The sequence below is a fragment of the Chelonoidis abingdonii genome, chromosome 4 (assembly GCF_003597395.2).
Source record: "Chelonoidis abingdonii isolate Lonesome George chromosome 4, CheloAbing_2.0, whole genome shotgun sequence".
Classification (NCBI taxonomy): domain Eukaryota; kingdom Metazoa; phylum Chordata; order Testudines; family Testudinidae; genus Chelonoidis; species Chelonoidis abingdonii.
In genome coordinates, this window is record NC_133772.1 from 55,743,125 (window position 1) to 55,766,072 (window position 22,948).

The window sequence follows — 22,948 nt, forward strand, 5'->3', positions numbered from 1 at the left end:
TGGAATGGATATGAGCAAGCACTCGAAGAAGAAAAGACGGTTACTCACCTTTGTAACTGTTGTTCTTCGAGATGTGTTGCTCATATCCATTCCACACCCGCCCTCCTTCCCCACTGTCGGAGTAGCCGGCAAGAAGGAACTGAGGTCCGGTCGGGCTGGCAGGGGTGTATATCAGGCGCCATAGCGGCGCCACTCCAGGGGGCGACCTGCCGGCCCACCGAGTGTTGCTAGGGTAAAAGTTTCTCCAACGAACGTGCACGCGCTGCGTGCACATCTAACTGGAATGGATATGAGCAACACATCTCGAAGAACAGTAGTTACAAAGGTGAGTAACCGTCTTTTTGTACATTTTATCAAATATAATGGTGGTTTTACAGTTATTTTCTCTGTACTTTTGCTATATGAAACACCTCCCAGAGCAACAAGAGTAACTGTTAGATTAAAAACAAAACAACCTTCAGTTAATTATAAAGAATTTCTGAATAGAGCTGCTCTGTGTTTAGTGCAATCATCACTGTTGCGACTGTGTAAAGGTTTGTCTGTTACTCTCATGTTCTCTTTGTAGCTCCCTAAAAGTAGGTGTCCTAAAGTTATGTGTGCTGAAAAAGCAATTTTTTTTAGTGGATAAGGCAAAATTCTGCTCTCTGAAGCATGCATGGCTTTAGTTGAAATCGATGGTAGTGTGTGCAATTACTTGGGGGTCTGAATTTAACTGTAAGCCCTAAGCTTCAAAGTTAATGGTTCTTAAGTACCTAGGAATAGATTCACAAAGGTACTCGTGTGCCTAGTTGTCTCTTTGGATGCCTAAATCCAACATTTAGGCACCACTGACATTCTCGAAACCACTATTCAGCAGCTGCCTAACACTATAGGCGTCTAAAGTCCCCATGGCAACCCAAGTTTCCTGTGATAGGCATGTTCAAAGCTGCCTGAGTCTTGATGCTGCCAACAGCTAACAGGCTGGTTAGAGCCCTCACTTATCCCTCAGCATCAGGGGCATTGTCAAACTAAGTGTTGCCCTGGACAGCATCCCAGTAGGGCCCAAACCAGTAGGCATGCTCAGGTTCACACATACTTTCCTTGGATAAGGTCATGGAATGGGCCAATGGCAAAAGCAGAAGTAGAACCCATATATTCTGTTACTCTGTCTCATGCACTGATGATTTTGCCTCAGTGTGAATGTGATCTCCAGCCAAATGCATCATGCGAAAATATTCAGTATACCTGTCTTCAATTAATATTAGGGCTGGCATCATAATAGGGCTGATGATTAATTGCAATTAACTCACTCAATTAACTCAAAAAAAGAATAGTTATTAAAAAAATTGTGATTAATTGCAGTTTTAATTGCACTATTAAACAATAGAATACCAATTGAAATGTATTAAATCTTTTGGATGTTTTTCTACATTTTCATATATATTGTATTCTGTGTTGTAATCGAAATAAAAATGTATATTTTATTACAAATATTTACACTGTAAAAATGATAAAATAAATCATCTTTTTCAGTTCACCTCATACCAGTACTATAGTGCAATCTCTTTGTCATGAAAGTGCAACTTACAAATGTAGATTTTTTTTTTTTTTAGTTACATTACAGCACTCAAAAACAAAACCATGTAAAACTTCAGAGCCTACAAGTCCAGTCAGTTCTACTTCTTGTTCAGCCAGTTGCTAAGACAAACAAGTTTGTTTTCATTTACAGGAGATAAATGCTGCCGCCTTCTTATTTACAAGGTCACCAGAAAGTGAGAACAGGTATTTGCATGGCACTTTTGTAGCTGGCATTGTAAGGTATTTATGTGCCAGATATGCAAAATATTAATATGCCCCTTCATGCTTCGACCACCATTCCAGAAGACATGCTTCCATGCTGATGACGTTCGTTAATTAAATTTGTGACTGAACTCCTTGGGGGAGAATTGTATGTCCCCTGCTCTATTTTATCTGCATTCTGCCATATTTTCATGTTATAGCAGTCTCAGATGATGACCCAGTCAGCACATGTTGTTTGTTTTAAGAATGCTTTCATGGCAGATTTGACAAAACGCAAAGAAGGTACCAATGTGATATTTCTGAAGATAGCTACAGCACTCGACCCGAGGTTTAAGAATCTGAACTGCCTTCCAAAATCTGAGAGGGATGAGGTGTGGAGCGTGCTTTCAGAAGTCTTTAAAAGAGCAACACTCCGATGCGGAAACTACAGAACCCGAACCACCAAAAAAGAAAATCAACTTTCTGCTGGTGACATCTGGCTCAGATAATGAAAACGAAAGTGCATCAGTCCGCACTGCTTTGGGATTCTTCTCGAGCAGAACCTGTCATCAGCATGGATGCATGTCCCCTGGAATAGTGGTTGAAGCATGAAGAGACATGAATCTTTAGAGCATCTGGCATTTAAGTATCTTGCAGTGCTGGCTGCAACAGTGCCATGAGAACGCATGTTCTCACTTTCAGGTGACATTGTAAACAAGAAGTGGGCAACATGTAAATATAACCAAACTTGTTTGTCTGAGTGATTGGCTGAACAAGAAGTAGCACTGAGTGGACTTGCAGGCTCTGGAGTTTTACATTGTTTTGTTTTTCAATGTAGTTTTTTTTTGTACATAATTCTACATTTGTAAGTTCAACTTTCATGATAAAGAGATTGCACTACAGTACTTGCATTAGGAGAATTGAAAAATACTATTTCTTTTGTTTTTTTATAAAGCGAGCACTATACACTTTGTATTCTGTGTTGTAATTGAAATCAATATATTTGAAAATGAAGAAAATATCAAAAAAATTTAAATAAATGGTATTCTATTATTGTTTAACAGTGCAATTAATCACGATTACATTTTTAATCTCTTGACAGCCCTAATTAATATATTTTTAAAGATGTGACAATATTAAATTGTTCTGTTGCAAAAGGTAACAGAAACTGTTTTCAATTAAAAACCTGTGTACAGAATGCCAGTATATATTCTGAAGGACATTGCCATGATATTCTCTTTTAATTGAAACCTCTCTTCTGTTATTTTGTAACCTCTGGAAATTTAAAACTTAAATATTTTACTTTCAGATTATATTTTCCTCCATACCTCTGCACACTGATTTGTTTTGTCCTATATAAGCTAAGAATTATTAATGAAAAAGCTCATTGTGTAAATTCTTAAAATTGCAACTTGTCATTTGCGGGAAAATGCAAAATTTATATGGACTGCAATTGTTGAACTATCAGACTGGGTTTCGATATTAGCAGTGATATCACAATGGTAAATTTCACACTAAACATTTGACTTGTCTCTAATATGCTGTGTGCATTGATATATACCTCTTCTGCATTAGTTTCTGAGTATGCAGCAACTTAGTTTTCCAAGATAGAAGGAGAAGCATTGCAAGTTAGCAGATCTGATTGAGGGCCAAATTTATCTGAAGGCAATGCTGATGATGTTAACCTTTTCTTTTATAGCAGACCGCAAAAGCTTTTGCACGATTCATAGCACAGGATATTTAAAAAGCTGGCCACCAACAAAAATGGGACTAGATGAAGACAATGAGCCAGATAATGAAGGCTGTAATTTAAGCTGTCTTGTTGCCATTGGACGGTTACATCCTCATGTAGTTCCTCAACCAGTCAATGGCGAGATCCGGGTTAAACCTACAGAATATGTCTCTCGACATGCAATAGATGGGAAGTTTGTTTTTGTAGATCAGAGGTAAGAATAAGTTTATAATTTTCTTGGTAACTGGAGTAATTGTATCATGCTACTTGCTACGTAGCCCGGTAAGATATTTGTTCACAAGAGAGCCATTGTATCAGTATGAAAATAAAATTGTAAATCATCACTCTACTGTTGTACTTTATAGATAGTACTAATCACAAACTACTTTCATGTACAGATAGTTCCAGTGGGATTGCATTATAAATTATTTATGCCCTCATATTATACACTACTGGCTCATTAACAAATCTAACCAAAGCAAACTTATATTGTACATTTTAAAAAACAGAATAATACAAGGGCTGGGAACCTTGGTTGCCACAAAGATGAATAAATTCAAAGATGAATTCTGCTCTGCAGATGCTTGACAGAATTTTCTATATGGAATGATCTAAGGAGATATACTATAATAATAGTTTATAAGTTAAAGCTTATGCTTAAAGTTAAGGATGTGCTTTAAAGTGCTCAGCTGAATTTGTGCCTTAATAGAGAATCTCTCATAAATGACTCTGATATAGAGTTTAAAAGATGAATAATCTGAAAGTATGTGAATCTTTGAAATGGAAACTATCTGCAATACTTCAGCAAAAATCACATAAACTAGTGATACCAGCAGTATGGTTTGGTTTTATTCCTTCTTAGGTTTTGGTTTCAGTGACCTAACAATGTAAAACTATTCGCGCACAAGTAATTTCCTTGCTAATGAACGGTAGTAGTAATGCAAGGAGTATTGTATTTTGAATTCAGTTCTCTGTGTTGTAAGGAGTATTTATAATGTAGAGTTTCTAAAGCAATACTTAGAAAAATTAGAGGACCATCTTGGAAGTTGCTGCACACTCTGGTCCTGATCCAGAAAAGAAGTTAAGCACAAGTTGAATCAGAATAAGGGTGCTCAGCACATTGCAAGATTCAGTCCTTAATCTGTAGTCTTGTGACATTCAGGAGTTTATTATTCTGCACAGGTATAGAGCAGTTTTAAAAAATACTTCCATCATGCATTAGGGTTTCTGTGCATGCATTGACTACAGGCTTAGGATATATATAGATCCTTGTTACTGGAATGTCAAACCCAGATATCCCTACACCTCTCTCCAAGCACTCCAGGATCTTGCTGTGTTACTTCTGAAGTTTTCTGATGAGGAAGTGAAAATAGGGTGACTTTGAAGAAAAAATTCTAGTGAAACAAAAGCCTTGTAAAATGTCACACATTCCTATATTCCTGTCTGATTATAGTGGTACTAAAGGTGTAAAGTCAGGTATCTCAGTGCTAAATCAGTAAAATGTATCCGTCATATCTCCTCTTTACTTTTTCTGGTGTTTTTTTTCATTCTCAGTCATCTTTTGCTCCTCTTAAAGGCCTTTCAGCAAAGATTGGGAAACACTCCTATCTAAAATACTGACGTTGACAAAAGCAGGCTTTATAACACAACAGAATCCTGAGTACACAAAGGAAGAAAACAGATTTTAGAACTTTAGAAACCTGAATGCTCTTGTTAAAATATTGTTTTCAGTGTTTTAGCTGTGCTGGTCCCAGGAAATGAGAGGAACCAGGAAGGTGAGGTAATGTCTCTTATTGGACCAACTTCTATTGGTGAAAGAGGCAAGCTTCTGAGCTACGCAGAGCTCTTCTTCAAGTCTGGACTTGAAAAAGAGTGCTATGTAGCTTGAAAGCTTGTCTCCCTCACCTACAGAAGTTGGTCCAATAAAAGATATTACCTCACTCACCTTGTATCTTTAGCTAAGATGGCATTTTGTGTCTTCAGGCTTCCTCAGTACCTTGTGGCCTGCTACTAGAAGGGTTTAACCAATTCTGAATGCTCCAAATTACAATTTACATCCAAGGTTTGGGACTTGGAAGTGCTTTTGTATCTGTAGATGGCCCATCAGTATAAACTATTTCAGAGAAAGTTATTGGTATTATGTGTTTTTTGCTTTTGTCGTTTTTAGCGTATTTCAAAATTAAGGTACAAATAATGGAAACTTTCAGTTTCTCCCCTAAGTTCAAATAATATATTCTATGGTATTGTTTTCATAACTGAGTAGGGGGCATGGGTACGTTTTAATAATACTGACGTACCATTTTATTTTAAAAAATTGTTGTTTGGTTTTTTTTTTTTAATTTTTGTTTGGTTTTGGTTTTTTTAGGGCAACGGCCATTCTGGCATATTTACCACAGGAACTTCTAGGCACTTCATGTTATGAATATTTTCACCAAGATGATATAGGACATCTTGCAGAATGCCACAGACAAGGTAAAATGATTTATAATTCAGTGTTAAGAATGAGGGCTTTGGTTTCAGCAAGTCAAAACAGTCAAAATATATATTAGTCTTCCTGATATTTCACACAAAAATAACAACAAAGGGATAAGATTTTTTCAGGTTGGCAAATGTTAGATTTTTCTTGCATGAAAAGGACTTTGTTTGATATGCACTGAAAAGTGTAAATACTCTAAGATAAAGTTAAATTAGTATGGAGTCTTCTAATTTGCACTTCAGGTACAGAGATTAAAAAAAAGGATTAGAAACAGTGCCGTTCTCTGCACCAATAAAAGAAAAAAGGGAAATGAAACTAGGAGGATCTGCATCAAATCTCTACTCTTCATGTATTCAGTGTGTAGGTCTGAAAAACTAGGGTTGTTCTTTACGTCTCCCTATTTTTAGTTTTACAGACAAGAGAAAAAATTACAACTAATTGTTACAAGTTTAAAATAAAAGATGGCTCTTTTATTACCTTGAGAAGTCGCTGGTTCAGTTTCATGAACCCTTGGACCAAAGAAGTAGAATACATCGTCTCGACAAATACAGTTGTTTCGTAAGTGTTTTTTTCTAGCAGATGCCCTTCAACATCAGGAGTGTAACCATGCTTCAAGTGTAAGATCATGGGAGTTGCTCCAAAAATGTGTACACATCGTATATCACATAAAGCGTATGAGCTTAATAATGGCTAGCCTTACAACAAAAGGAATGAAATCTAGAAATTAGCTGATCTTTTATTACAGTTTGCATAAATCTAAATAAATAAATGTAGAGAGTAAGACACTGGTCCCCTAATCCTTTCATTGATTATACACGGGTGCATTGCTTACCCACATGGAGCCTCCATTTTCTTCTTTGGAATTCTGTGACGTTGCAGGGGGGTGCCCCTGCACAATGAATTGTCCAATCAGATTCTGGAGCAGCTACTCCCTCCTGTTAGGAGAAAAGCAGTTTGGGCTCAGTAATGCACGCTTGACAAGCCATAAGGTTTTTGTTTTTTCTTTGGGATTGTTTTTAGTGTATTATGCAGCTGTTGCTATAATGTGTCCTACAGAACTCTTATTGATTTATATAGCCCTACCGTATGTGTCATTCACTATGGTTACCTCCATGGTGATGACTAAATTTGTCTTATAAATCACAAACGTTGTAACTTCCCCCTTATAACTTGCTATGTATATTTAGCACTTACAGCTATTTTATCACGGTTTCTTCTTGTTGATTTCCTCAGCACCAATGTACTTGATGGTGGAGATGCAGCATTTCCGCAGCTTCCAGCTTCTCCTCACAGCATGGACAGTGTACTTCAGGCTGGAGAAGGTAACTACAGTATAGTGAGACACGTGGGCTTGCTAGACAGCAATCATTAATGGACTTTCCTTGGTTACTGAATTAACCCTATGTGCTCCAGTTTGTTTCTGTCGTCCACCCAAGATTATTAATCACTTGGAAGATGATTGGCGTACCCTGTACTTAACACACACAAGTTCCAGCAAGGGCTCTGCCCCAGTGAGGCTAAATCTATTTTAGATAGAAATATACAAATAGTGACTGAGGAGCCAGAGTGAGTGCATGCACTCATAGGGCTCAGTGGTGGAAGGCTGTAAGGAAAGATTTGGAGGAGAGGAGAGGTGTTTGCCGCATGAGGACAGCTCCACATGTAGGTCACTTTTTTATTTTTGGAAAAGACACCTGTTCTGATCCTGAGCTGTGGCCAAGGAGCACATAGTGCAACTCAGCTTAATCCTTAGCATCCCTAATGCTATCTTTAAGATCCTCCCAGTTCTGGATCTGTCCTACCACTTGTCCAGTGCCAGACACAAAAGCTGCTCTAATTTATGCTTGTTGCCTACCAACAGTCCCAAAGGGCCGTTAGGCAGCTAGAGATCAGCCATACGTAGGAGATACCCTGGTCATTTCATTGGCACATACCAGCAGGATTGGGAGGCTTGGTGACATAAGAGCTGCTATTGCGACTGTATGCTACATGAGGATCCCTCTGTTCTGGGGAAATCCTGTAGTAGCCAATTTAGCTGGCTTTACAACAGTTTTGTATGAAGTAGAGCAGCAGAAATCTGCCCCGAAGTACTGAAAAGTGAGTCAATGCTAGGGGCACTGGCCGCTAAGAAGAGAGGATTAGCCAAGAATGTATGACCTGTGAGGTGGTGCGGAAAGGAACAGGAGCTGAGCTGTAGGCAGGGATGTGGCTTTATTGAAATAGTTCTGGCTGCATTTAGGGTGTGGTGTTTGGGATCTTTGAAGATGAAAGGTGGTAAGAGGCTTTATTATTTTAAAATCTGTAATACAAATTTATTTTTCTTCTTAGATTAGAAAAAAAATCCTATTAGAAAATATGCAGCAAAATATTTCAGATGGAAAAGTTGAGGTGGCGTTAGCATGGGTTTATGAGTTCAAGTTTGGGCCAGCAGTGATTCGTGCTGTGACCTGGCACACAAGCTTGCAGCACCACTCAAATTTGGCCCACCCACCCCTCCATCATGATGGAAGGACAGCCAGGCCAAATTTGGGTGAGTGGCATTGGGATCTCAGTGCCGCTCAGAGTTTATGCCAGCCATCAGTAGTGCGGAGAATGATTTTACCACCCTGGCTGGGCCCAGATCCCGCCATTGGAGCCACTGGCATTGTGCAGGGCCTGAGATAGCTCACCATGCCAAGAGCCCAAAGGTAGAAGTGAGGTTGGGGATACCACTCCCACTGGCAGTGCCTCTGGAGCATAGAGAGAGGCAGGACTAGGAGTGGTCCTGTGGTTGCAAGCAGGGAAAAGCCCCCCCATATAGCCGCTCTGTTCCCCGCAGCCCTCTACTGAGTTGAGATGTCATTTGTACAGCTGACTTTAAGGACCTGATTCTTCAAGGTGCTGAGTTTTCCCAGTTCCCATAGACTTCGACCCAAAGGGTTCCTGGGGAGGTTGCTAGGTCTGAGTTGAATTGTTAACACAGAAGACCATTAACAATCGCACACAATCAATACTCTACCACTTCCTTATTATTTTAGTTCATTTTATGTCCATCCTTCCTCTGCTTCCTTCATTGTGCCCTAGAATAGAGCAAACTCCTCTTGGCTTCCCCATAAGTGCTATTCAAGTGGGAAGTCCGTATTAGAATTACAAACTGCAATTTTAAATTGCAAGAACATAATGTTCGGGGCCCCTGTTGCATTTTACTCCCTTGTCAGACATTTACAGTTACCCTAATGGACTTGCTTTAAATGTTTAGCACAGGGGTAGGCAACCCCTGGCACAGGTGCCGAAGGCGGCACACGAGCTGATTTTCAGTGGCACTCACACTGCCTGGGTCCTGGCCACCAGTCCGGGGGACTCTGCATTTTAATTTAATTTTGAATGAAGCGTCTTAAACATTTTAAAAGCCTTATTTACTTTACATACAACAATAGTTTAATTATATATTATAGACTTATAAAAAGAGACCTTCTAAAAACGTTAAAATGTATTACCGGGATGCGAAACCTTAAATTAGAGTGAATAAATGAAGATTCGGCACACCATTTCTGAAAGGTTGCCGATCTCTGGTTTAGCAGGTAACTGTGAATTATTCCCTGTTGGCGGTGGTGTTCTGCTAACATGCTGACAGGATACCACTGTGTTTAGTGTGTGTCAATCCTCCCTCCCCCAGACTGAAATGTGTATAGACAGTATATGAGCAGCTAATATTAATACATTAAGTGTTCAGCACTAACAGTTTGGGCAAGGTGCACCCAGCTGGGCTGGGCCAGCTCACTCATTCAGCAAGCCATTGGTTATTATAGATATGTCATTAGGTACATAAGTCCTGAGTCTGAGCTGCATCTCCTAAGAGGTACAGCTTAGCTGGGTCCAGAATTTACATCCATCATATTCTGTGTCCAACCCCCAGCATAAGTTAGAGCAGCCCTGGGGCCTCCTCTCCTCCCCTCCCCTTTAAAAACCTTGCATAATCTCTTTCCCTTATTATGTGTGTGATCTTACAAATATTGTTCCATATTTTAGGTGGTACAAAAAGGACACATCCTACAGTTCCTGGTATTCCAGGTGGAACAAGAGCAGGGGCAGGTAAAATAGGTAGAATGATTGCTGAGGAAATCATGGAGATTCATAGGTGAGAGAAACTGGTATTCTGCTCTAACTTAATAGATAATATTTTTTTTTTTAAAGGGGAAAGTAAGAATACCCTACCTTTTTGATTTCCATAAGCACCAAGTATTACTATGCAGTTGCAGTGTAGTGGATATTTTCCATTACAGTGAAACTTTGTCTATACTAAGGGTACTCGGACATGGTCAAGTCAGAAATTACAACATTACCAAGAAATATAATTTGCTCTCAGTTTTCAGTTTGTTTCTTCTTATGGTTAGTCTTTTGGAGTAATCTGTGTGCATGATTACTGTAATAATCTGATTATTAGTCACTGTAATCACTTACTTTAATAACCTTGGAAGAGGCAGAAAGAGAGCAGCTAACAGTGAAGGAGGTTAGCTCTGGAGAGAGGTCAGTGAAGAAAATAGTATGGGAAAAAAAGTTAAGTTTCACAGACATCAACTGTATGGCCTCTGAATGCCAGAGAATGTTGACTAGGTACCAAGAAGTAAAGATTAATAGATAACTTGCAGCAGAACAAGGAGTACTAGGACCAAATGCAGACGTGATATATCAATTGACGTAAGTTACATTCAGGACTCAAATACAGGATACTGTTCGGGGGAAGGAGAGCTAGAGGGTTGTCTGGGCTGAGGGGCACCCTGCAGCTGGGCTCTGGGGAAATAAGGGGTATGGGTCTGGGCCAGGGGGTACCCCATGGCTGGGCTCTGGGGAGAAGGGGTTGTGGGTGTCTGAGATTGGAGGGGCAGAGTTTTCCCCCAGGATGTGCCCAGCTGGCACGTGTGACGCATCCAGACTGAGTCACCCGACAAAAGCATAACAAAGAAACAGGAACTGGGTTGTTGCAGGAGTTTTTTTAACATACTACTCCTGGGGGAAAATTTTTGTTGTCTGTATTGTTACAGACATACTTGCTGAAAGGTAATTTGAAATAAATTACCAAAATACTTGAAACTGGGATGATTATATTGTGTTATTTTGTCAAATAAAATATGCAGAATTTTAAAATATTGAGTGCAGAACTTTTAATTTTTTGGTGCAGATTTCCCCCAGGGGTAATACAATGCATGGAGAGAGCTAGGTGCCTAAAATTGGGATTCATGGAAGCCAGCATGCTGAGTAGGGAGCCACTTAAGCTAGCCAGTAGGAAATGATGAGGACTGGGGTGTGGCCTAAGCCCCAGCCCCAAAGGGAGTTCAGTTTCGTGAACACTAGTGGTGTCTAAATGTTGAAATTTAAGTATTTAAGATTCAATTAGACATCAAAACTCCTTGTGAATCTAGCCCTAAGTGATTTGACTAAGGTCACACAAGCAGTCTGTGGCTGAGGAGGTTGAACCCAGATCTCCTAGGAGGCTAGAGCCTTAACCACTGGGCCATCCTTCTCCTCTTGCTCTAAGATAATAGTATCTGTCCTTGTCAGTTCTGTTCATACAAGCAATACCAGTATGTAGCAAAATGGATAAACATTTTTGGAACAATGGAGAATTAATTCCTGCTATGTGTCTTAGTTCATTAAAATTTCCTACTGTGCTTGAATGTCAGTCCTAAATATTTCCAGTAGGTGGCCACAGGTGCCACACAAGCCATGCCATATTTCATACTGGGATAAAATGGCTTGTTAGTGGCAATCGATTTAAAAGTGAAGTGGTATGGCGTTAGTCCACTAATTAGTCCTCCATAGGAGACAACAGTTCACTGTCTTGTACTTCAGGAATAATCTATTATTTTACTCTCTGACATTCATTTCTGAAGTGTGAAAATTAGACTAAGACCACTTTGAAGTGTGGTTATGTTACGTGAAGGGACTATAAAATTGGCATGCGAGGGTGGCATGTTTGTGTGTGTCTGACTCCAGCCCAACTTTGGTCAGTTGAATGTGTTTTAGAATGGCCAGACCTGTAAACTCAGCTTGGGATCTGAAAGTAAAGCTTGCTGACTCGGGATGGGGATGATGGGATGCAGAAAGGATTAAAAAAGGCTTTGCAGACAACTCCAGTTCAGGGGCCATCTTTCCACTGGTCAAGCCCAAAACATGAAGGCTGTTCTAATTTACACTACTGTCAACAGTCTTAAATAAGAGGCTGTTTTATATGGCTGGTACCCAGCTGCCATAAAGGAGGCCCCTATCATGTTCCCTGTACCCTGCTAAATTCCCTTTCACTAGCAGCTGGGATAGTGGTTGTCACAGGACCTGCTACAATGAGCTCTTTGGCACATGAGGTTTCTTGCTGCATGAATCCTCCAGTGGAAAAAAACCAAGAAAATCTCACACATCCAATAATGATTCTGCAGCTTTAGTTTAGTTCGTAATCCTGATGATGCACAAGCCAGGAAAAAATCCAGATCCTTCTCCCATAGCTTTGTTGATGCTGAAGGCACAAGAGGAGTAAAAACTAGTGAAATGTTTTTATCACGTCAGTGATACACAACATGTTATATAGGAAAAATAACATTTTTATGTAGTTGCTTTTGTGACCCTACCAGCGCCCCACCCCTCACATTTTTTAAATTACAAAAGCCAAATCCAAGGCTGAGCAAACACTTTAAAAGTTTCCACTACTTTTAATAGCTGTAAAGCAGTCTATTGAAGCATTTTGTACCATTAGTCATCTTACTAACAGAAACAAAGTACTTTGGATTGTATACACTCCACCACTCTTGTTTTCCTTTCAAGTGGAGAGAGCCCTGGTTTAGTTCCAGTGTTCTTTCACCAGCTGTTTCTGTTTTCCTCTACTGCCTTCTGTTCACAACCTTCTCACTGAAACTCTGCCATGGAAAATGAGTTTCCCACTTTTAAAAAAAAAAAGTTTGGCACTTCTGATGATAAGAGGATCCTTTTTACAAATTACCACATGGGAACTACGCCACTCTATTTTCTCTAATTGTACAGCCAGCAAGTCTGCAACTCCCTAGCATTTCTGCTAATGTGCAAAACATTCAATGCTAGTATACCAGGTTGGGGAAACGCTGAACTAAGTAAAAATAGCGTGGCTTTGAAACCTCTCTCTTGCTGCATGCTCACTACACCATAAGGATAAAAAAAACAAAAAACCAGTATACCTATGTCATGATAGCTTATTGAAAACAAAAATTAGGAAGGAAAATATAAGGAAGAAGTTTGTCCTATTAACATCTCAAAGCATATAGAAACTGTGTAAGTCTGGCTCTTTTTTGGGTCTCCCATACAGCAATTTCATTGTTTGGACATTGTTGGCCAGATCTTTCTTCAGTTTATTTGAATATGCAAATTTGCACCAGCTGAGGATCTGGCTCTGTGTACTACTTACAAATATTTCCTACAGAGTTCTGTGCAAGAAAATGGTGTAGGGGAGAGCTGAAGTTTATAATCTGAGGAAATTTGAATATGCCAAATTCAAGTAATTGTTTCAACTATCTACGTAGTTGAGGGTAATAGTGGCAGCAGTGTTTAATTAATGGACAGACTAGCACTACCAACCTCATACCAACAGAAAAAGAGTGATCACAGAGGATAAACCTGATGTTAAAGGCCTTGCACTTGGAGATTCACTTGACCATTAGTCTGTTGCAGGCAGTGAACATTCTAGTATCCACCAACATGATTCATTGTTCTCTAGATGAATAGTACATTAATTGCATCATTTTGCATTGCCTCTTTCTAATTGTAATGACATTGGTTTGAAAGGATAAGAGGGTCATCACCTTCCAGCTGTGGTTCCAGTCCATTGAACATTACCAGCACACCACCCCCTGATACATCTTCTCCAGGAGGCAAAAAGGTGAGAATAAAAGTTTTTAAAATTAGAATCAGTAGTAGTAATTGAATTCTTTGTCACATCTTTCATAAATCTGACTATCTGATCCCTTGGCTGCCGGAGTCTAGGGTAGCAGAACCTAGCATACTTAAGTTCTTGAGTATTTATACATAATGAAACAGCTTCAACAGGATAGATTGAGAGAGACCCGTCCCAGAATGCTCCATATTGGTTTGGGCATTTACCTGCTCTATGGGAGACTCAAGTTCAAATATCTATTCCAAGTTAGGCAAAGTGGAGACTTGAATCTAGGTCTCCCACATTCCAGGTGAGTGCTCTAACCACAGGGCTATAGGGTGTTGCAGGTGGGGGGCACAATCTCCTTTTGTGGCTTTGGGAATAGCATTTCCAAATTTCCTTTTTTAACACAACAAAAAGTGTTTAAAAATGCCCCAGATCAAAATGAAATGTTTTGTTTAACCCAATGTCTGCTTTTGTTTGTTTCATGAGAAAACCAAAGCATTTTAGTTTAGGATTGATCAGAAATGAAGAAGGTTGGTTGGCTAGTTTGTTCAATGACCCCTACATTGCTATGATACATATCAACTTGAGCCCTAAAATTGGAAGTCCTATAGGGCTGTCAATTAATTGCAGTTAACGCGTGCAGTTAACTCAAAACAAATTAACACATTATTTTTTTTAACAAGAGTTAATCGCACACCTCTGAAGATAGGACTCGGCGGCAGCCGAGCAGGGAGGGAGGGAGGGAGGCACCAGCTGCGGCAGGAGGTAGCCAGGAACAAGAGACTGCAAGTGATTTGGGAGACTTGGTCAAACACCTTCCAGTGGGGAGAGAGGAGCCTGGCCCTGTGCCGGCTGCCCTATTCCCTCCCTGTTGGACAGGGCCTGCCTTAGGGATGGGCAAGAGGAGCCAGCGGCCAGGGCACCATGCTCAGGGGGGTGCCACTGCGTGCCTCCAGGGCACAGGTGCCCCTCCTCCAGCCGCCCTGCACCACTGCTGCTCTTGCCTCCCGACCCCCACCATGGAGCTGCCCCAGCCAAGCTGCTCTGGACTGGGAGACTGCCTCCTGTCTGTTGCACAGGTCTCCCCCAGCCCATGTACCCCATGGCTGCTGAGCTGGGGTCAGGGAACAGAGGGGAGCCTATCTGCTGCTGACAGCAGCTGCTGCTAGCTGAAAAAGTGGGGGTTCCTGATTGCTCTGCTTAAAGAGGCAGCAGTCCCCCAACACACAAACGCAAATATTTGTAATTAAAAAAAAAAAATAAAGTTAGCCTTGTACATTTTGTATTCTGGGCTGTAATTGAAATCAATATATTTGAAAATGTAGAAAACATCCAAAACTATTTAAATAAATGGTATTCTGTTATTGTTTAACAGTGCGATTAAACCTGTGATTAATCGGGACTATTTTTTTAAATTTCGGGATCAATCGCGATTAATTTTTTATATCATTTGACAGCCCTAGTCTAGAACAGTGTGACCTATATTGGGACTGGAGTAGAGCGGGGGCAGATTTGGAGAGATAAAACAGGCCCTCCAAGAAAGTTCAGTACATACAGATAAAGGCTGCTGAGCAGCACCTCTTATAGAAAGCACATTGCATCTGCCCTCCAAGAGCTGCATGAGCATTCATTTCTTCCTTTAGTTCAGGGCTCTCAAATACGTGGGCTGCATGCAGCCAGCAGAGTTATTCGCCACATCCCCGCTCCTCTGCCTACCTCCAAGTGCTGCTGTTTGGCAGCGCTTAGCGTTTTCCAGGGGGGAGGGGTGGAGACGAATGGGGCAGGGGCAGGGATTTGGGGAAGGGGTTGGAATAGGGGCAGGCAGGGGGCAGAGTTGGGGAAAGGGTTGGAATGGGGGCAGGGGCGGGACCTCATGGAAGGAGTGGAGTAGGGGCGGGGGCTGAGGGAGGTGGGATTTGTACCTTTATATGAAAAGGTGTCAGTGATGTGGCCCTCAAGCCAATGCACTAGTCCTCATGTGGCCCTCGTGGTGATTTGAGTTTGAGACCCCTGGTCTAGCTCCTCTTCTCATGCATACGGAGAACTCCTAGAGTGGCTGTTTCAGAGCTGCAGCAAGAGAGGATTAGACTAAGTTTGGGGTGATCTGTCACATGGGGACCTAAAGTTACATGTTTACCAATAATGGAGAAGCTGTAGTACCTGCTTAGTACTGTGTCTCAAACTTTTATTTCCGATTTTAAATGGAATGTTTTAATGTATTTCTCCCTTCATTGGTTCTTTATTTGAACTATAAATGCATTTACAATACCTTAAGCTTCAGACTGGTGTTTGCTTAATCTCATTTATGGGCTAGATTTTTTCAATGGGCTCTGTGCACCTCTGCCTTTGAAAATCTCTGTAGAGATACTCTAGAACCCTTTGTATGCAAGAAGTCTATGGCCATGCAATCCCCCTTCTCCTTGTGACAGAACTGTGCTCCAGCATCTAAACTTTTCATTTAATAAAATTATTTCATAAGAACATAAGAATGGCCACACTGGGTCAGACCAATGGTTCATCTAGGCCAGTATCCTGTCTTCCAACAGTGGCCCATGCCACATGCTTCAGAGGGAATAAATGAAACGGCAATTTATCGAGTGATCTATCCTGTTTTCTAGTTCCAGCTTCTGGTGGTCAGAGGTTTAGGGACACCCACAGCATATAGGGCTGGGTCCCTGACCATCTTGGCTAATAGCCGTTGATGGACCTATCCTCCATGAACTTATCTAATTATATTTTGAAACCGGTAGTTTTGGCCTTCTCAACATCCCCTAACAAGAAGTTACATAGGTTAACTGTGCGCTGTGTGAAGAAGTACTTCCTAATATTTGTGTTAAACCTGCTGCCTATTAATTTCATTGGGTGATCTCTGGTTCTTGTGTTATGCAAAGGGGTAAATGACATTGTGCCGAGGTGTGAAATGTAGTTAAGCTGACATAACCCCCAATGTAGGCAGCATTAGGTTAATGGAAGAATTCTTCCGTCAACCTAGCTACTGCCTCTTGGGGAGGTGGATTACCTATACTGACAGGAGAACCCCTCCTGTCTACGCTGAAAAAGTACAGCTGCAGTGCTTCAAGTGTAAACAAGCCTTAAATTCTGCAGAAAGTCTAAAACAATATCCTACAGAGGTGTGAACTTCCAGTTAATCTGAACAGGGCGTTAACTCAAATCTAAGGGTATGTCTACACTACAGGATTATTCCGATTTTACAGAAACCAGTATTTGGAAACAGATTGTATGAAGTCAAGTGCACGCGGCCACACTAAGCACATTAATTCAGCAGCGTGCGTCCATGTACCGAGGCTAGCGTCTATTTCCGGAGGTTGCACTGTGAGGTAGCTACCCATAGTTCCTGCAGTCTCCCCCGCCCATTGGAATTCTGGTATGAGATCACAAATATGATGGGACAAAACCAGTAAATGTCATCAGTCAATCCTCTCTCCGTGAAAGCAACGGCAGGCAATCATTTTGCGCCCTTTTCCCTGGATTGCTCTGGCAGACACCATAGCACGGCAACCATGGAGCTCGTTTAGCCTTTTTTCACTGTCACCGTATGTCTACTGGATGTTGCTAACAGATGTGGTACTGCAGTGCTACACAGCAGCATTCACTTGCCTTCGCAAGTGAGCAGAGATGGTTACTAGTCCTATTGTACCGTCTGTTGTTTTGCAAATTGGCAATGATGGTTACCCGTCCTATTGTACCATTTGCTGCTGTCATGGGTGCTCCTGGCTGGCCTCACTGAGGTCGGCCGGGGGTGTCTGGACAAAAATGGGAATGACTCCCCGGGTCATTCCCTTCTTTACGTTTTGTCTAAAGGTAGAGTCAGTCCTGCTTAGAATATCGGGCAAGACTACTAAAGAACCAGAGAGCACAGCCGCTCCGGGTCAGAGCCCCAGACATCCCACAGAAATGATGGACTGCATGCCATTCTAGGGGGTGCCCCTGCAACAACCCCACCTGTTGCTTCCCTCCTCCCACATCCCTCCTGGGCTACCGTGACTGTTATCTTCCCATTTGTGTGAAGTAATTTAGAATGCATAGATAAGAAACACTGACTTTATTGAGATAAAACGGGGGGGGGGGGGGGATCAAAGGGGGGGGGGGGAGGGCAGCCTCCAGGCTGCTATGATATTCCAGGCAGGACTGAATCTCCAGGAGACAAAGCTTAAAGAAGGGAATGACCGGGAGTCATTCCCATTTTTGCCCAGGCGCCCCCAGCTGACCTCATTGAGGCCAGCCAGGAGCACTCACTGGATGATGAGGATGGTTTTCAAGCCTATTGCACTGTGTGCCATCAGGAAAGGAAGGGGAGAGGTTGCTGCTGTTCAGCACTGCAGCACCCACTAGACATACGGTGACATTGAAAAAAGGTAAGAAATGATTTTTTTCCCTTTTCTTTCACATGGGGGAGGGAGAGGGGGAGATTGATGACATATACCCTGAACCACCTGCAACAGTGTTTTTGACCCTTCAGGCATTGGGAGCTCAGCCAAGAATGCAAATAGTTTTCGGAGACTGTGGGATAGCTGGAGTCCTCAGTCCCCCCGCCCTCCCTCCCTCCCTGAGCGTCCATTTGATTCTTTGGCTTTTTGCTACGCTTGTCATGCAGCACTGTGTTGAGTCCCTGCTGTACCCTCCATCTATCATAGCCTTGGAGATTTTTCAAATGTTTTGGCATTTCGTCTATTGAAATGGAGTTCTGATAGAACAGATTCATCTCCCCATACAGAGATCAGATTCAGTATCTCCCGGACAGTCCATGCTGGAGCTCTTTTTTTGATTCTGGGATTACATGGTCACCTGTGCTGGGCAAACAGGAAATTAAATTCAAAAGTTCGCAGGGCTTTCCCTGTCTACCTGGCCGGTGCATCCAAGTTCAGATTGCTGTCCAGAGCGGTCATAATGGTGCACTATGGGAAAGCACCCAGAGGCCAATACCATCGAATTGCGGCCACACTAACCCTCATCTGAAATGGCAATACCGATTTCAGCACTACTGCCCTAGGCGGGGAGGAGTACAGATATCGATATTAAGAGCCCTTTATATCGATATAAAGTGCTTCATTGTGTAGATGGGTGTAGGGTTAATGCGGTTTAACGCTGCTAAATTTGATATAAACTTGTAGTGTAGACCAGGCCTAAGAGTGTCAACACCATTTATCATTTTAGATGATACGTCCAACACATGGTTAATGCACCATCTCAAAATGCTTAACATACCTGCTTGGGTGACAAAACCCCAACAAGTCCAGATCCAATTTTCCCACAGACTGTTCTGGTGCAATTATACATTGTCAGTACAAAAACGTGACATACTGAAAACTACAAATAGTGTGAACTTAATTTAATATCAACAATGAAACTACTGTGCTGATATTTTCCTAATTAATGAAAAACCTCCATACTGGAATGAAACTGCTGCAGAATTTAGGGTCATTTTGCTGCTGTTTACCTGGGGCCTTCTCTGTAGCAAGGAGCTGTGGAAAATACTGTTGGTGAAATTACTTGACATTTAATCAGAGATTATAGAGCTGCAGGCCACTATTAGCTTTCATCTCTCAGAGCAGCTAGTGGGGAAAAAGTAAGGAAGTAGGCCATTATCCAGAACAGCTGTAGCTGCAGGAAGGATAACAATTATTATTTGTATTTCTGTAGCACATAGGAGCCCCAGTCATTGATCAGGGCACCATTGTGTTAGGTGCCATACAAATACAGAACAAAAAGATGGTCCCTGCCCCAAGGAGTTTATAATCTAAGACTGACACATGCGTGTGGTGTTCCCTTATTCTGTTAATCCTTCAAATGATGTCTTTTAATCCTTTTGGGAAGAGGAGAGGAACTCAAGATATTCTGTGTCCAGGGCCCCAAGAATTTTTAATTCAGTCCTCGCCTGGTAATGCAGTGTATTCCATCAAGAGCTATGTGCTATGTCCCAAAACTGATTCTGCCTCTTCACCACTGGATTCACATATTTATCAAATTATAGAGTAATTTGATATCTAGATTTTTCAATATGCATTGGTGTATTAGTGTGCTAGAATAAATCTGGATTCTGAGATCTACACAAGAATATTGATGTTTTCCCATTACCTAATGCTTATGACACAAGGCAAACTTAACAAAAAAAACCTATATTAACAAGTCAATGTGAAAATGGTAATTAAAAACCAGTATGGTGAAAAAAACCTTATGCTAACTATCTCCAGAAATAAAAGCACTTCCATAGGGAGCATGCTGAATACTAAATATTCTAGTACTCTACTCTTCTACATTTTTTTTTAACAAAGTCCCTTTATTGAATGAACTAAACAATGTATGCAGCATGCAAGACTGCAAATGTTGTATCAGTTCAAGGGAATGACCCAGAAGATAGCAGGACATTGCCCTGATTACACGTTTTTGCTGGAGGTAAGCAAAAGACACATGCTAAGCAACAGTGGATATCACCTTCACCTTGGGTTTGGCTCAGCTCAGGTCATTAAATAAAGTTTTCTTATCTATTCATTTGCTTTCTCATGTAGAAACTCTGTTATGTACAGTGACTCTGTCTGAAGCTTATAGCAGAACAAGCTACTAACGAGACCTCCAGATTATTACAAAACTGGTCACCTTAAACATTGTCTCAGTGTGATAAAACATACACCCAGACCAACAAATATTCAAATATGGATGCTGACAGTTGGGCTACTAAAGAAGTGGTCTGACTTCCAGAGATGCTGAACACCTGCATTTCCTATTTACTTCATTGAGAGCTGCAGGTGGTAGGTAAACTTTTAAAATTAGGTTAGCTATTTAAATTTGGACATTCAGTTTTGAAATTAGGGATAATGTTTTCTGCCCTTTCTGAAAATAAACACAAGATCTTTCTTGCTGAAGAATTGTCAACTTTCAAAGAAAATTGTCTTGCGCCACCTACTGGGGAACACTTCATGGGCCAGTTCTCACATCCCCAAATGCATTTTTATCAAAGTAGAGATGTTATTTGAAATAAGTTTCCTAAAATACTGTAGATTCCTCGTAATGCTGTTATTAACAGCTTCTGCTTATTAGTAGCATTTTGCCATTTGCTGGGGCTTTCCACGGGGAGCAGGGGAGCTGCACAGTACCTCTCCCGGCCGTGCTCTACCCCGGCACAGAAGGGCTGCAGCTAGAAAAGGACATGCGGGACATGCTGAACCTGGCTGAGAAAGCAGACTGAGAAGTTTACGTGTAGCGTTGGTGCTTTTGGAAGTACTATTTAGCTGTATTCTTTTATTAGGATACATGTATATCCTTTAACAGTGGTTACCTAAAGTAAAAGGAGTAAAAGCAGCCGACTGCTTTTTCTTTATGAAAAAGATTTAATTCCATAATCATATGCCCAGGCACTAAAACAACTCAAAGTGCTTCAGTGTTGGGATAGTATCACCTCAGGCAGCATGTAGCAGTTACAAGCCATCACCACCTGGAACCAACGTGTTTGTCTACATTTTGCATCCCTACAAATACATTTGACTATGGATGATCCATCCATTTAGGCTGTAAAGTTGAGTGGCCATGACAACCCCAGGCTTCTGCTAAACAAGTCTGATTTATTTTTTGCTAAGTTTATGGTAGCTGTAGGAGTCATGAAAATGAGATTTGAGTCACATAACCTAATGGACATAAGCCTTGCTGTGCCTGTCCTGTACTCTTGACCATTGAAAGCCAATCATGCTGATCTGTATGGTGGTTTTATAAGAAGGTTGGGTAGAGACTAGAGATTAAGTATGAGCTTGGTCAGGAGGTGAATTTTCATCTCCTTAGCTAAATAGCTAGTGTATTAACCCAGACATGTCAGTGTGAAAATATCCTTGCCAAGAATCAATACAGATGTGGTGCCCTACATTTAATTTTAATAATTACTAGTTTAATTTCTTCTCCCTGTTCCCACAATGGCAGCAGTGTACTAACTATAGCAGTTCACACATCTCTAAGACAGTGTACAAAAGGAAATTATAACTGTAAAACAATCGTGCTGTTAAATCAGTAGGCACAGAAGTTTGCAAGCAGGCATTCAAAGTAGTGCAAAATAGTAAACTATAGTATAGCTGATTTCATATTACTTTTCAAGAGGTTGGCAATGCAGTCTCTTTAATATAAACCACAGCGACTCAGAGAGCACAACATTTTGATACTTCAAATTCTGAATATATAGCAGGTGTTTGGAGTTTGATGGGTCTAGATGACAGAACAGAAGTTATTTGCTCCATTTTCAATAAATGCTTATGAAAGAGAATAAAGTCACTTAGACAAATCAGTGAGTGACAGCAGTCATATACTTCACTCTTTCTTTGTTTAAAGAAGTTCGTATTATAAATATCCCTGCAGTGGCATCAGAAGCATAGAAATCCCATCAGACTAAGGCTATTGTGACAAAGTTCCTCCTCTACCTTCGTGGGTCCTGTGTTTATTAGCAGATTTTGCTTACCTCAGTGATCTTCCCCACAGTCTGGGTCAACTTCTCCTGTGTCTGATCAGGAGTTGGGAGGTTTGGGGGGAACCCGGGCCTGCCCTCTACTCCGGGTTCCAGCCCAGGGCCCTGTGGATCGCAGCTGTCTATAGTGCCTCCTGTAACAGCTGCATGACAGCTACAACTCCCTGGGCTACTTCCCCATGGCCTCCTCCAAACACCTTCTTTATCCTCACCACAGGACCTTCCTCCTGGTGGCTCACGCTCTCAGCTCCTCACATGCACTTCCTCCCCTTTGGCCTGACTGGAGTGAGCCCTTTTATAGCATCAGAGGGGCCTTAATTAGTCAGGTGCTTAACAGCCTCACCTGACTCTTAGCTGGTTAATTGTAGTCAGGTGTTCTCCTTAATTAGCCTGTCTGCCTTAATTGATTCTGGCAGGTTCCTGATTACTCTAGTGCAGCCCCTGCTCTGGTCACTCAGGGAACAGAAAACTACTCATCCAGTGACCAGTATATTTGCCCTTTACCAGACTCCTGTGCCCCACTGGTGTGGGTCTGTCACACTGGATACACTACACAGCTTGCCACTGTAGTGCTATTAGTGCAGATGATCTAAGCCAACAGGAGCCTTTGCAAACAGTGTCTCATGGGGCAAGAGAAACAGAATC

General features: G+C 41.4%; 1 protein-coding gene across 5 annotated transcripts in view; it reads left to right on the forward strand.

Annotated features, from left to right (window-relative positions):
* Positions 1–22,948, forward strand: part of BMAL1 (basic helix-loop-helix ARNT like 1) — a 104,859-nt gene that overhangs the window by 79,012 nt on the left and 2,899 nt on the right. For all 5 annotated transcript variants that reach the window (XM_032791811.2, XM_032791812.2, XM_032791810.2 and 2 more), the window contains 6 exons: positions 3,458–3,704; positions 5,856–5,962; positions 6,374–6,524; positions 7,200–7,288; positions 9,975–10,083; positions 13,749–13,842. In XM_032791811.2, coding sequence (XP_032647702.1) covers positions 3,458–3,704; positions 5,856–5,962; positions 6,374–6,524; positions 7,200–7,288; positions 9,975–10,083; positions 13,749–13,842 — 797 coding nt within the window. The remainder of the gene's footprint in view (positions 1–3,457; positions 3,705–5,855; positions 5,963–6,373; positions 6,525–7,199; positions 7,289–9,974; positions 10,084–13,748; positions 13,843–22,948) is intronic.